General features: G+C 39.0%; 1 protein-coding gene across 2 annotated transcripts in view; it reads left to right on the top strand.

Annotated features, from left to right (window-relative positions):
- Nucleotides 1–389: 389 nt before the first annotated feature.
- The window catches only part of REV1 (REV1 DNA directed polymerase), a 68,356-nt gene continuing 52,891 nt past the window's right edge, over nt 390–15,854 (top strand). For both annotated transcript variants that reach the window (XM_017861361.1, XM_017861360.1), the window contains exons 1-3: nt 390–598; nt 3,559–3,622; nt 5,920–6,046. In XM_017861361.1, coding sequence (XP_017716850.1) covers nt 507–598; nt 3,559–3,622; nt 5,920–6,046 — 283 coding nt within the window. In that variant the 5' untranslated portion in view covers nt 390–506. The remainder of the gene's footprint in view (nt 599–3,558; nt 3,623–5,919; nt 6,047–15,854) is intronic.

Genomic DNA, 15,854 nt, shown 5'->3' with positions numbered 1-15,854 from the left:
CATTCGATTTTCACTCTGTGGACTGGCAGAGTAGATTACTGTAACAGTAGTTCATGTTTATTGAAGGCGTACCCTCAATGTTAAGGATAAGGGTATTTTTGCATTCATGTATTCATCCTTCATCTGTTTTTTAAACTAATTTTTTGAAACACAGTAATTGGCTGCCCTGTTAATGCTACTGGATAAGGAGAGATTGGCAGGTTGTTTTAGGTTGTGAATCACAGTTTCAGAAACCATTATCACATTCCTCAAGGTCATCAAGTTCTGTGGAATTAAATTGGTAGCCTGGTCTGCAAGAGTGCCTCTGAAAACTAGAAGGCAATTTTTGTTTACAAGTCTAGCTTGGTAACTGGATGGTTTGTCAGTGCAGTGCAGTCACTTCTCAGGGAGTACCTTTAGTCAAGAGGACACATTGTAATTCAGGTGGTTGCTTGGAACAGGAAAAAAACTGAGGGAGTGTGTTATTTCTGAAGGATATTTCTGTCAAGTAGTGGTATCCTGATTAAATGCCCTCCTCCGTTCTAGGGAATGGAACAAAATTTAAACGGAATTTAAAGAAGCAAATCAGTCGTCTGGAGTGGAGAACTTTTCCCTGGATGTGAGTACAGAGGCATTGGCGGAGTCTGTTTTTCAAAGATCCCTGCTGAGTAGCAGAAACAGCCACTGTGCCCAGCTAATTTTCTTTTTTTTTTTTTTTTTGAGATGGAGTTTCGCTCTTGTTGCCGAGCCTGGAGTCCAATGGTGCAATCTCAGCTCACCGCAGCCTCCGCCTCCCGGGTTCAAGCGATTCTTCTGCCTCAGCCTCCCGAGTAGCTGGGATTACAGGCACGCATCACCATACCCGGCTAATTTTTTATTTTTAGTAGAGACAGGGTCTCTCCATGTTGGTCAGGCTGGTCTCGAACTCCCCACCTCAGCCTCCCAAAGTGCTGGGATTACAAGCGTGAGCCACTGCACCCAGCAATCTTGTATTTTTAATAGAGATGGGGTTTCACCATGTTGGTCAGACTGTACCTCAGGTGATCCACCCACCTTGGCCTCCCAAAGTGCTGGGATTACAGGTGTGAGCCCCCGTGCCTAGCCCACGATCACCTTAATCTCTTTTCAGAGATTGAAATAATGTAAGGCAGGATACAGTTTCTGCAAAGTTTGGTCTGTCTGCTTCCAATTTCTTGTTATTCGTAGGGTTCTAATACCGATTGTGGGAATCTGTATCCTTGGAAGACCCTTGGACTCTACTTTTTCTCTCTTAGCACTGTTTGTCAGAAACTTTGCCCAGTCTCTCAGCCACTCTTCTAGGATTGCCAGATATTCTCAGAGGGAAAAATAATCCGGTTTGGGGAAGAGAGGTGAGGTGGCAGATCTCTGAAGATTTTGTCCTCTTCGGAATGTTGGCTAGTAATTTTGACTATTTGATTTCTGGATCAATAGGAGTTTGTTGTTCATGAGTCAAGTTATTGGAAATGACGAAACGAAAATGGTCAGTCCTTCATTCTTTCCTTTTCCTTTCAAAGTTTTAAACGTTTGTCTGGAATGGTTTTGTTACTTTGGAGTTGGGGGAAAGAACCCTTAATACCTGTTTTATTTTTTGTTGTTGTTACTGTTGTTTTTGTTTTTGTATTACAACTGTGTTTCATGCTTGTACCCTCATTAAACCATCATTAAGGAATTTTATTGACCTTGTGCAGTAGGTATACAACAGACGTTAAACAACTGGAGCTCTTAAATGATTGGGCCACCACATGTATAAAATACACTTTACTCCTTTATTTACCTTTGTTTAACAGTTTAATAGCTGCCTTTAATTATCGGGGTGTGTGTTTTTAGTGTATAATGGCCAGAACTCCAAACTCTACTTGTTCCAGCAGGTGTATGGATTCAGTTTACATGTAGTCCAGAGCTGTGTGTTAATGTGTCTCCTAGATTTCCTTTAAGGGCTAAAGTCTGTTGGGACTGGACAAAGTGAGCCTCTTGAAAACAGGAGAAATATTTAACAGCGCATATGGCACTTCTGGGACTTGATAATGAGCACATTGGGTATTCATGCTCCTCCTACCTTGGGACTTAAAAACAAAATCTCTCCTCAGGGTTAATCAGTTTACCGCCTTTTCTCAGAGCACCTTGCACATGCCCCTAAAACATTTGTATTATCTTGTCTCTGTTGGGACTTAACATTTTGACAACATTTCTGCATGTCTTTTAGGTATCTTTTAAGGGTGACGGTAAAAATTCAAATTGTTATAAATGTCAACACAGAAAAACTAAATCCTGCAGTATACTAAGAATAAAAATATTTAAGAAAATATCTGCTGGCTAGGCATGGTGGCTCATGCCTGTAATCCCAGCACTTTGGGAGGCAGAGGCGGGCAGATCACTTGAGGTCAGGAATTCTAGACCAGCCTGGCCAACATGGTGAAACCCCATCTCTACTAAAAATACAAAAATTAGCCAGGCGTGGTGACAGGCGCCTGTAATCCCAGCTACTTGGGAGTCTGAGGTAGAAGAATCACTTGAACCCGGGAGACGGAGGTGGTTGTGAGCCGAGATTGTGCCACTGCACTTCAGCCTGGGTGACAGAGCGAGACTTTGTCTCAAAAGAAAGAAAGAAGGAAAATATCTGCTAATGTGTGTGGGGTAAAGTGTCATGGTTTAAAGTGTTGTTAAGTAAAAAATTCTCATAGATCGTATCAGAGCTGATTTGACGTGGATAATATATAAGGCTTCATATGGTAACCATTTGATATACATGTATATAGTTAGTAGAAGAAAATTATCTAAATAGAAGTTATATTAATTTTGTTAAGGATAAATGTAGTCATATCCCAAAATGTAGCCATTTGTGTTAGAAGGTTTTGACTTTACAAGGGGTTTCATTTAGCCTCTTTTTATGAGTTATATTTTGTATTTTGCTAGCCACTAAGCCAGCTGCCACTTAATGTGAACCATCATTTGGTCATCCTAGTGATAGTATAGTTAGTTAAGTAAGTGCTGCCTTAAGGAGAATGACAGATTTACTGTTATAGTTTATTATCAATGATAATTTTTTCTGCATCATTTTTAATTGACTTCTTCTAGGCTTTGGCAGAATATGTGAATCACACTATGCCTGAACTCTTAAGTGTCCAGTATGTAATAACAAAGACAGAGTTTAAGAGCCATACTATAGGACAACTCATGAAGGGAAATATTTTGTTAGATTATCTTATAATGGTAACAAGTAAAGTAAGCATGGCTATGTTCGTTGGATTTGGTGATGTTTTGTGTGAGTGTTAGGATTGGTGCTCAGGAATGCATAAAGATATTTTTCTATTGAATTTTAAATTTAACAGTTACAGTTTAAACATACCTGTAGGAGGGTGTTTTGTAGACAAATTTCACTTATAAAGCTGGAGAATGGAGAACTTCAGAAAAAGTTTACTTAGTATTGTATTCTTGACTTTCATCAATTGGACGTTTGAATTTATTTTAATTTCTTATTTTCTTGATATTGAAATAAAATATCAATTAGGAATACATTATGTTACAAAACTGACGTATTTTTTTTCCTTCCCAATACAGAAGCTCCACCATGAGGCGAGGTGGATGGAGAAAGCGAGCTGAAAATGATGGCTGGGAAAATTGGGTGTGTTTTAAAAGAGTAAAAATAATTATGTCGAACTGTCTAGATATTTTTCATTCTTCTTTTAGTTTATAATGTGGTTTAACTTGTTTTCTAAATTGTAAATTACTTTAGACACCAAATCCTTGAGTTTTCATAATGTATTGAAAGCCTTATGATGTTTATAAACTTTATCCCCTAAGCTTTACAGGAATTTTACCCTGAGGAAGTAAATACGCCTAGTGCACAATAATTTGCTGTATGATGATTTTATTGTAGTATTGCTAATAATACTGAAAAACAGGAAAACACATAAATGTCCAATAATAGGGAATTGGTCAAATAAGTTATGTGTGTATAGTGGAGCACTGTACAGTCATTATTCAGTTTTATATATCTTAACCTGGAAAGATAACCTTGACTAAAACAATGTGTTACAAAGAAATATTTTGTGTGATTATATTTTTGTAAAACCTCTATGCTCTGAGATATAGAAATAAGCTTTGAAAACAGCACCTCAACATTTTAATGAATAGGATTATACCAGTTTTAATTTTCTTCCCTATATTTCCTGTATTTTCTGAAAAGAAACTTCATAGTGAGCATTTAATAGTTTAATAATCAGCAGAAATTATGCAGTCATTTCCATTTTGGGGAAAAAACCATGTGCTTCTAGCCACCTACAGCTTTAATTTAAAGACCTAATAATTGAAATCAAGCTTAATTATATCAAAGTTCAGGAAAAGTATAGTTGAATCCCTAGATCTGTCAAGATGTTTAGCAAAAATATTATTTTTTAATATTTATTGTGAGGTGGATGTTATCTAATGAAAGTTAATATTACTGTCAAATAGATTGATTAGATCTAGAATTTAGCCACTGGAGCATTCATTGTATTCTTACCCATGTGTAGGGAGGACTACACTGGTTTATCCAGTTGCCTCATTTTTACCTGAAATAATTCATTTTAAGCTCTCTGTATATGGGAGATAGTGGAAGCCAGTCTAAAATATGCTCTGAGGCTGGGCGCGGTGGCTCACACCTGTAATCCCAGCACTTTGGGAGGCTGAGGTGGGTGGATCACCTGAGGTCAGGAATTGGAAACCATCCTGGTCAACATAGTGAAACCCCGTCTCTATTAAAAATATAAAAATTAGCTGGGCATGGTGGTGGGCGCCTATAATCCCAGCTACTTGGGAAGCTGAGGCAGGAGAATCTCTTGAAGCTGGGAGGCAGAGTTTGCAGTGAGCTGAGATTGCACCACGGCACTCCAACCTGGGCGACAACAGCAAGACTCTGTCTCAAAAACATAAAATGAAGTATGCTCTGAGACCACTTGTCAAATTTGTAATTGGTTTAAACTTTGGTGTTACTTGTTCAATTATGTACATAAGAACAATATTTTGTGATATTATTATTATTACTATTTTTTGAGATGCAGTTTTGTTCTTGTTGCCCAAGCTGGAGTGCAATAGCACAATCTCAGCTTTTTTGCAACCTCCACCTTCTGGGTTCAAGTGAGTCTCCTGCCTCAGCCTCCCAAGTAGCTGGGATTACAGGCTTGAGCCACCACGCCCGGCTAATTTTGTATTTTTAATAGAGACGGGGTTTCACCATGTTGGTCAGGCTGATCTCGAACTCTCGACCTCAGGTGATCTGCCCTCCTTGGCCTCCCAAAGTGCTGGGATCACAGACGTGAGCCACTGTGCCCAGTTGGTATTATTATTATTGACCTAGCTTTTTTTAAAAGTAACTTTTATAATCATAAGAATGTAATAAAGTTAAAATGAGTTGATAGAGGGAAAATTCTTCTTTGACCTACCTGTTTGTTTGTTTGTTTATTTATTATTTTTTGAGATGGAGTCTTGCTCTGTCACCCAGGCTGGAGTGTAGTGGTGCCATCTTGGCTCACTGCCACCTCCACCTCCTGGGTTCAGGCAATTCTCCTGCCTCAGCCTCCTGAGTAGCTGGGATTACAGGTGCTGGGCACCGCACCTGGCTGATTTTTGTATTTTTAGTAGAGACAGGGTTTCACCATGTTGGCCAAGCTGGTCTCAAACTCTTGACCTCAGGTGATCCACCTGCCTCGGCCTCCCAACGGTGGCTCCTTACAGGTGTGAGCCACTGTACCTGGCCCAACCTTCCTGTTTTACTTACTGCCTTGCCTATGGTTTACGTTTATGAGGTCGTCATTATGTTCTGATCACTAGCACAGAATAAGGTCCATTTATTTAGTTTTTAAAATATAGCTTTTATATTTTTCAAAAAAGGGGGGATTAAATGTAACCTTTGTGATTGGTTTACCTTTTTTTTAATTCTAGGGTGGGTATATGGCTGCCAAGGTCCAGAAATTGGAGGAACAATTTCGATCAGATGCTGCTGTGCAGAAGGATGGGACTTCATCTACAATTTTTAGTGGAGTTGCCATCTATGTTAATGGATACACAGGTTGAGTACTTTTTACTTAACCCTATTTTGGCATGTATTTTATTAGGATTAAGAATGATTTGTTTTAAAATTCTATTTTACTCATTTATTATAAATAAATGATTATAAGATGATAAAAAAAATCATCTGCTTAGATACTTCTTTTTCCTTTCCATGTTGCTTTTACCTGCCGTTGTCTTTAACTTTTATCAAAGTACGTAGTTTCAAAAAGTCACATGAGGTTTAAAATGTGTAAGCTAACAGGGAAATTACTGCATATGGGTAGTAGGACTTGTAAACTGTGAGCTTCACTGTAGGTTCATTTCATTGGTAACTCTCTAGATGTCATTATCCATAGGTCCTTTAGGGTAGGGTGGTGTGTGGGTGTGTGTCAGTGTCAGATTTCCTAGAGAAGAATCTTTTACTCTCTTGTCTGGAGAAGAGTGTAAACTGCCAGCATTTGGGTCACCAAGCAGGGAAGGAAAGGACCTGAATTCTCACAGTTTAGGAAGTAAAATTTCACTTAATCTCTCTATTCATTTTTTCATTCCTGCCTCCTCCCCACCAGCTGTGCCTGTTGTCATTGAGTCCGGTATCTGGAGGGGGTAGTGTAGTCTTTATTCTTGGTGAACGAGGAAAGAAATCTGTGAATTATTTGTCTGTTGCACAGTTTCAAGGATGAATTTATCCACACATCCACTTTTGAAGGTGCCTGTGTCTTTATTTCATGACTTTCTCTTTGTTTTACTGGCAACAGGCAGCTTCTTTCTGAGCTTCCATATGGCCAGCTTCAGTTTTATCTTTCTCTGAACTGTAAAGTCATTTAGCACTTGTCTGTTAGTTATCAGGTTTTCTGCCTAAAATTTTCTCTTTATTTTCTTGGGGATTCTTCTCCTTATTATCATTTCATTGTACTTTTTGAAGTGAATGGCTGTAAATATTTGTGTCAGTCTGTTGCATATTGCCCTGTCCCCTTCTCAGCTGGCTGATACCTGCTATCTTTCAGGTCTCCGTGCCTCACTTCCCCTTGATAGTTTGACCCTTCCTACTGGTTTAGTTGACTTGTGCTCTTCTGGAGCTACGGCTGCCTGAGTGATTCTGCATCTTAGAGTTCTTTAGACCTTTCCTTAGTTGTCTGTTTACTGGACGAGAACTGGAGCTACATTTTCATCACTGTGTCCTTGGTACCTCTACAGTGACTGGACACAGTCATTCAGGACATATTTATTGAATTGGAGTTAAGTATTAATTAACTGGTACATTTATCTGGTTTAGTAAGAGAAGAGTGTGTTGCTTGTAATTAAGGGTTTTATTAGACATCATTGATGATGAGTTTAGTCTAAGAATGTCACCTCAAAATAAATGCTGGTATAGCATTGGGAAGTTCACATGCAGAAAGCTTGTAACTTTTCTCCGTAGGTAGGTATCCTGACAAATTCAAGCGCTGTGGACTTCTGAGGTGCGCTATGAAAAATTAAAAATGTTAATGAAAACAGGTAGGCATTGCTTCTTATGTTAGCCAGTCATGGAAGTCTCCAGTTCAAGCGAGCACCCTTATTCACATAGGAGGAAGAAAAAGAGATTCTTTGTGTGAAGGAGGAAAAATGAATATTGTACTAATCACTTTTTTGATTGAGAATCTGCAATTCTAAATCTGCTTTTATCACTAATTTTTGTAACTGTAAAACATTTTCTGTTTGGATTTATTATCTCTATCCTTTTCTGTAGGATAGAGATGATATTTTTGCTCTCATTATTAAGATTTCATTATAATTGTACAAATAAAGTTCCATTATGCTGAATTTCACAGAGACATCCAAACTGTGGTGCTATAAAATAACTGTATTTTTAGAAAAATTCAGTTTTAGTGAATACAACTTTATAGATAAAACAGCATTAACAATTAGCAAGTTAAGAATGACTCTTTAGATGCAGTAAGACAAGTTGGGGGTGCTATTTTGTTTTTATCTTTATTTCACAGTTTGAGGCTTACTGGTCAGCTATTTTGTAGAATGCCTAATATATATATATATGTGTATTTTTTTTTAATTGTATTATCTGTCTTCTCCATTAGCATGTAAGCACCAAAGCTACAGGCTTTGTCAGTTTTCTTCATTGCTATTGTGAAAGAAAGTTCTCAGGCCGGGCACGGTGGCTCATGCCTATAATCCCAACACTTTGGGAGGCTGAAGCGGGTGGATCACAAGGTCAAGAGATCGAGAGCATCCTGGCCAACATGGTGAAACCCCATCTCTACTAAAAATACAAAAATTAGGTGGGCGTGGTGATGCGTGCCTGTAGTCCCAGCTACTCGGGAGGCTGAGGCAGGAGAATCGCTTGAAACCGGGAGGTGGAGGTTGAAGTGAGGCAAGATTGCGCCAGTGCACTCCAGCCTGGCGACAGAGTGAGACTCCCTCTCAAAAAAAAAAAAATAGAAAGTTATCTGAAAAGGAATTTGGAGGAAAGAGACTTCATTCCAGTGAACAGTTTGCAAACCTGGGAGTTGCAGCTTTCACTGTAAAAGAAGGTGTGGTCCTTTCTTGTTGATTCTTAACCCTGCTCCACGCAGACTTTAATAATCCAAGTTTTCTTGATGCCTTTAAAGCTCCCAGTTCTGCCATCTGAGCCTCTCATGATTTTGTGGTCCGTGTCCCTTCCAACCCAGTTAACTTTGAACTTGAACTTGGAGAGAAGACCCTCTGATAGTTCACCTGTCAACCTATTCGTCCCTCCACCTGGACCCAAAAATGTTTTTTGCTTGTTAAGATTGACTTCTTTGCCTTCTATCCTTTTTGTTTGTTTTGTTTGTTTCTTTGTTTTGAGATAGGGTCTCCCTCTGTCACCCAGGCTGTAGTGCAGTGGCACTATCACGGCTCACTGCAGCTTCAACATCAGGTTCAAGCCACCCTCTCTCCTCAGGCTCCCAAGTAGCTAGGACCTCAAGTGTGTACCACTATGGCCAACTAATTTTTAAATTTTTTATAGAGGTGAGGTCTTGCTGTATTTCCCAGGCTGATCTGAAACTCCTAAGCTCAAGCGATTCTTCTGCCTCAGCCTCCCAAAGTGTCAAGATTACAGGTATGGGCCACCATGCCTGGCCCATCCATTTTTTAAATTCAAATTTTTTTTTTTAGATAATTGTAGATTCACTTGCAGTTGTAAGACAGCACACAGTGATACTGTGAACCATTTACCCAGTTTCCCCAAATGGTAACATCTAATAAACTAGCAAACAGTATCACAGCTAAGGAAGTGATACTGATGCAGTTAATATACAGAACATTTCCACACTACAAAGGTCTTTCGTGTTACTCTTTTATGGTCACACCCACTTCTGTTCTCTGCCTTTCCTTAACTCCTGGCAACCACTAATCTGGTCTCCATTTTTATAATTTTGTCATTTCAAGAATGTTATATAAATAAAACATACAGTATATAACCTTTTGGGATTGGCTTTTTTCACTGAGCATAAATTGTCAGGTCATCAAAATTGTTGCCTTTTTTATTGTTCAGTTATATTTCATAGTGTGGATGCGTATGTTAACCTTTCATCCGTTAGGGACATCTGAGTTATTTCTTGGTAGGCTATGAACATTTGTGTATGAGTTTTTGTATGAATACAAGAGTACAGTTGTTGCTTCCCGTAATAGTTACGTCTTTAGTTTTTGTAAGAAACTGCCAAACTGTTCCCAAAGTGGTTATACTATTTTATACTCCCACTAGCCTTGTATGAGGGATAAACTTTCTTTGCATCCTTGCCTGCATTTAGTGGTTTTCATTTTATCCATTTTAATAGATGGTGTTGTATCTCTTTGTGATTTTAATTTACATTTGCCTGGTGGCTAATAATGTTGAACATTCTTTCATGTGTTTATTTCTCATCTTTACATCATCATTGGTGAAACGTTTGTTTCATTTTTTTTTGCCCATTTTCTAATTGGATTTAGTATTTTTTACTGTTTAGTTTTGAGATTTCCTTACATATTCTAGATACTACTGCTTTGTCATAAAAGTGGTTTGCAGATATTTTCCCCCAGTCTGTAGTTTTTCATCCTCTTGAAATGGTCTTTTGCAGAACAGGGTTTTTAATTTTGATGAGATCTGGTATGTCGATCTTTCCTTTTACGGATTGTGCTTGCAAGTCTAAGAACTTGTCGCTTTGGTGCTAGATCCCAAATATTTTCTTCTTTATTTTTAAATTCTATAGTTTTATGTTTTACATTGAAGTTCATGTTTCATTTTGAGGTTTTAAAATTGTTTTTTTTTTATTTGTGTAGTTTTATGTTTTACATTGAAGTTCATGTTTCATTTTGAGGTTTTAACATATTGTGTGTGTGTGTGTATTTCTGATTGTTTCAGCACAGTCAGTTGGGCATATTTGGGTGGATCTGTTTCTGGGTTCTCTGTTCTCTTCCATTTATGTTTGTGTCTGTTCCTTCACCAGTACCACACTATATCAAATACTGTACCTATGTGGTAAGCCTTGATATCAGGTAGAGTGATTGCTTTCACTTGTTTCTTCTTTGTCAAGATAGTTCTGGCTATTCTAGGACCTATGCCTCTCTCTTTTTTTTTTTTTCTTGAGACAGGGTATCACTTTGTCACCCAGGCTGGAATACAGTGACGTGATCTCAGCTTACTGCACCCTCTGAGCCTCCCTGGCTCAAGCGATTCTTGTGCTTCAGCTACCCGAGTAGCTGGGATTACAGGCACATGACATGACGCCCTGCTCATTTTTTGTGTGTTTTTAGTAGAGATGGGGTTTCGCTATGTTGGCCAGGCTGGTCTTGAACTCCTGACCTCAGGTGATTTGCTTGCCTCGACCTCCCAGAGTGCTGGGATTACAGGCATGAGCCAGTGCACCTGACTTGTATAAATGTTAAAGTAAGTCATTTATCTACAAAATACCTTGCTGGGATTTTGATAGGAATTACATTAAACCTGTAGATCAGTTCAGGGAGAATTGGCACCTTTACTATGTTGAGTTTTCTAGTTTACAGACCTTACATCCCATTTTATTTTACTTTAGTTGGTTGAACAGATATATTTTGGATGCTGCTTGTGGGTTAGGAACTTATGTTTGAAAAGAGATAGCAGTTGATGGAGAACGTAGATTTTGTGATGGAAAAGTAGTCTCTAAGCCTTAGACATGAACAGAGGAAGGTGAGTGCCAACACAGAAGAGCGGAAACAGTTGCCTTTGGGAGTGGCAGTGAATACTTCATAAAGGAATTGAAATGTTTAGTGTGGTCTTAGATAAACAGGCATTTTCCAAATGAAAATGGGGAAAGACATTCTAGTCCTAATTCTAACCTACATTTTCAGCCTCATGTTCTTAAATTTTGCTCAACAAGATTACTCTGATATTCTAGATTTGTCTTTTTACTTTTACAGTTCTGTATTTCTGTTTGTTCTTTTGCCTCTGAGGAAAAACTCCTTCCCTCCTCACTTCTGTGAACTGGAATTATGTTCATTCATTAAGATCCAGATAAAGTTAGGTTTTGCCTCCTTCCCTGTCTAAGCCAGTCCATAGTAGTAGTATTTTATATAGAGAGATATATAGTTAATAGCATTATTGCTAGAAACATTTATTTTGACACCTGGTTTTTGTCTTGTGTTGTTAGGTCTTAATTCTATATTAAGTTCTTTGGCGTTAGGAAGCCTGTTTGATGTGTAGTAATCCCTTGCCAAACATGGATTAGAGATAACACCTCAGGGCCTTAAATTTGCTGTTCGTTCTGCTTCCTCAGGTCTTCATCATTCACATCTCTGCTCAAAGGTTACCTTTTTACGAGACCGTCCCTGACTTCGCCTATCTAAAACAGGTGTACTTTGCCCTCCAGTCGCTCTCTAACCCTTTATCTAACTACTTCTTCATTGCATTTATTTGCACCTAAAATGGTATTACTTGCATGACTGGCTTTTGTCTGCTCCGTGGAATACAAGTGCTATCACGGGGCGCAGACTTGAGTCTTGTTCATTGCCGTATCTCCAGCGCCTAGAACCTTGCCTGGCACATTGTAGATGCTCAATAAACATTAGTTGAGTGAATAAATAAATAACAGGTTTTGTATTTGTACATCAGAATGTTAAAATATTTTCACTCAGATGCTAAGTCAACTCAGTCTTAAGGAATGGGCCACATTTGAGGCCTGAATTGTAATCTCTGGGAGGTAGGCTCTGGGCATGTTTATTTTTGTGAAGCTGCCTGGGGGAGTCAGTGCTTCAGACCTAGTGGACAGTGGTTGCACTCTACTGGTGTGAGATTGGGACAGTTCATATGGAAAGAGGTGTTCAGGTTATTTTCTGCTTCCTTTAGTACGTGGGTAAAAGACCAGGTCTATTGATTTTGGCACTGCTGAAGTTTGTGAAAAAGCAGATGGGGCAGGTGACAGGGCGGACAAGTACTTTAGCACAATTCACAAATGAAACAAGGGAATATGCAAGTGTAACAGACTTACATTTCAAGTGATAGGGATTTGTTTGAAAGCTGACAGCTTGCATGAATGTTTTCTAAACATACAAATGTGGTGATTCAGGAGAGGATTCTCTTTAATGTTGACAAGTCTGAATTTTTGGAAATAAATGCCTCCCAGATACTCTTTTGTATGGATATATATCTCTCCTTCCATTTCCTGTAAGACTCTGATCCTATAGATCAGAGATGGAGGAATTGAACCTCTGACATAGGAGAAGACTTACTGTATTAATTTTTGCCACCTCCTGTAATTTTGCCTAGTACCTAATGTGAAATTTGCACCTAGTTGGTACTCAAAGATTTGTTCCCTAAGCATTTGAAACTTTTCTTCAGTTTTTGTTTGGCTGAGTGTATCTGTGGCTTCTAGTTGATTGTGGTGACTTTGTTGGTAAGTCTGAGGTAGTTAGGGGAGAGAAGAGTCAGAGAGTAAGTATCACTGCTGCAGAAACTGAGGGACAGGAGTCCAAAGACAGAAGGGTGTGCACAGTAAGTTTTCTCTGTTTCCTCATCAATAAGTTATCTTTTCTAATTCATAAGATTGTGAAACTCAGATGAAGTGATGATGGTCTTGCTATGGTAGGACCAAAGGAGGTATAAGCAGCTATTCACCTCACTTTTTTCTGTGATTTATATAGCACAGCCAACAATTAAGTTCTTTGGATATGCAGGCTGAAATGGTGCTTATAGTAAATGTTTTCTCAATAGGAATCTAGCTCGGAAAGCTTTTGTGCAAGATTTAAAATTTTTGTTTATAGAATTTGTTTTAACCAGTTGAGCAACACTTTCTATAGGCTGGACCTACAGACATGAAAGTGGTCTTCATATGACTGTTTTGATGTTAGGTGGTGACATTTGCCGTTGTGACATTTTACTTGTAGAGCTTTAGGCCTAAATGTGGGCTAAATTGTGGTCCTTGTATATGGCTTTTACTTTTACTGTGCTTTCTATTGTGTGTCCCTATGTCTGGTTTTAGTTAAACCTCAAATTTAGTTGCATATAGAATGTTCTGCAAAATAAAACTAATAGTAGGAGTATTGTGGAATTTTATTTATTTATTTATTTATTTAAGATAAGCTCTGTCGCCCAGGCTAGAGTGCAGTGGACTGATCGTAGCTCACTGCGGCCCCAAACTCCTGAGCTCAAGGGATCTTCCTGCCTTAGCCTTCTGAGTAGCTGGGACTAGAGGTGTGTGCCACCACAGCTGGCTAATTTTTGGATTTTTTTTGTTTTTTGAGATGGAGTTTCACTCTTGTTGCCCAGGCTGGAGTGCAATGGTGCGATCTTGGCTCACTGCAACCTCTGCCACCCAGGTTCCAGTGATTCTCCTGCCTCAGCCTCCCAGGTAGCTGGAGGTACAGGCATATGCCACCACATCCAGATAATTTTGTAATTTTAGTAGTGACGGGGTTTCTCCGTGTTTGTCAGACTTGGTCTTGAACTCCTGACCTCAGAGGATCCACCTGCCTCGGACTCCCAAAGTGCTGGGATTACAGGCTTGAGCCACCGTGCCCAGCCTGTTTTGTTTGTTTTTTGTTTTTGTTTTTGATTTTTTGGGGAATTTTTTTTTTTTTAATTTGGGATATTGCTGTGTTGCCTAGGTTGGTCTCAAACTCATGGCCTCAAATGATCCTCCTGCCTCAGCCTCTCAAATCTTCAAGCATGGACCATTTGGAGGATCGAGGTTTATAGGCTGAGCCTATGATAGAGCCATTTGCAGCTCTAGCTCTGCGGTTGAGATGAAGCAGACCCTGTCTCAAATAAAAAATAAAAATGAACAAGAACAATGAAGGAGAAAAGCCACTCACTGCTTAACATTTCAAAACAACAGTGACATCAATTGTAAAATTTGGAGGATAGAATTTCCCTGAATCTAGTTTTGTTTTTTTTAAATTTTTTTTTTTTTTTTTTTTTTTTTTTTTTTTTTTAGACAGAGCCCTGCTCTGTTGCCCAGGCTGGAGTGCAGTGGCATGATCTTGTCTCACTGCAACCTCCGCTTCCCGAGTTCAAGGGATTCTCCTGCCTCAGCCTCCCAAGTAGCTGGGACTACAGGCGCATGCCACCATGCCCAGCTAATTTTCGTATTTTTAGTAGAGATGGGGTTTCACCATGTTGGCCAGGATGGTCTCAATCTCTTGATCTCGTGATCTGCCGCCTTGGCCTCGCAGAGTGCTGGGATTACAGGCGTGAGCCACTGCACCTGGCCGCATAACTTTTACTATATGCAAGATACTTTTCTCAGTAATTTATAATTTTTAGCTCTTAATTCCCACAGAAGTCCTTTGAGGCATTATTATTATCCCCAATTTACATGTGAGGAAACTGAAGTTCGGAGAAGTTAAATAACTTGCCTAAAATCCACGTAACTAGCAAGTGATGGAGCCGGGATTTCACCTTAGTCATTCCCGCTTTGGAGTCTGTCCTCTTAATACATTGTATGGCCTCTCTGATTTGTAAGTGAGTGAATAAGTGTTTTGAGATTTTAAGTATTGATACCACTTGTACTCCACTTTCGCTGGAGGATGGATTCTAGGCAGGATTCTGATGCATTGAGGATGTTAATGAATTGAGCACCTGCTTTGTGTCAGGGATATGAAAGTGCTTGACAGACAAGGTTCCTGCCTTCAAAGAGCATATGTTTCGGGGGGAATCTGACAGTAAATAAGTAAACAAACAGACATGGTAATTTCATGGTAACAGAGTATCAGTGCTATGGAGAAAGTTAACTGTTACAGTACATTGCAGGGATGGGTTCTGTAGGCAGTTTGTCACACAGTGTTTAATGTCATAGCTTTCATGGTTGGATATTATCTCCCCATTTTTTTTTCTTTTTTCCATTTATTTCTTTTCTTTTCTTTTTTTGTTTTGTTTTTTTTAGACTGGCTCTGGCTCTGTCACCCAGGCTGGAGTGCAGTGGTGCAATCTCAGCTTACTACAAACTCTGCCTCTCTGGCTCAAAGTATCCACCTCAGACTCCCTAGTAGCTGGGACTACAGGCACACACCACCACCCCTGGTTAATTTTTTTCCATATTTTGTAGAGATAGGGTCTCACTTTGTTGCCCAGGCTGGTCTTGAATTCCAGAGCTCAAGCAGTCTGCCCGCCTTAGCCTCCCAAAGTGCTGGAATTACAGATATGAGCCACTGTGCTTGACTCTCAATTTTTTTTTCTAATTAACCCATCTGCTGAATTAAAGGAGAGTGTAAAATACAAAAATGAATTTATTATGCAAATCTGCAGTTATCGTGTTATGTTCCTTTGGACTTGTAATAAGGAAGTATGTTCTAGTATTAAAGAAATAGAACCAGAGAGAAATACTGCTCTAAAAATTAAAAAAAAAAAAAAAAAAAAAAAA

Source organism: Rhinopithecus bieti, unplaced genomic scaffold (genome assembly GCF_001698545.2).
Source record: "Rhinopithecus bieti isolate Rb0 unplaced genomic scaffold, ASM169854v2 scaffold_61590, whole genome shotgun sequence".
Lineage (NCBI taxonomy): Eukaryota > Metazoa > Chordata > Mammalia > Primates > Cercopithecidae > Rhinopithecus > Rhinopithecus bieti.
This window is presented reverse-complemented; position numbering and strand designations above follow the sequence as displayed.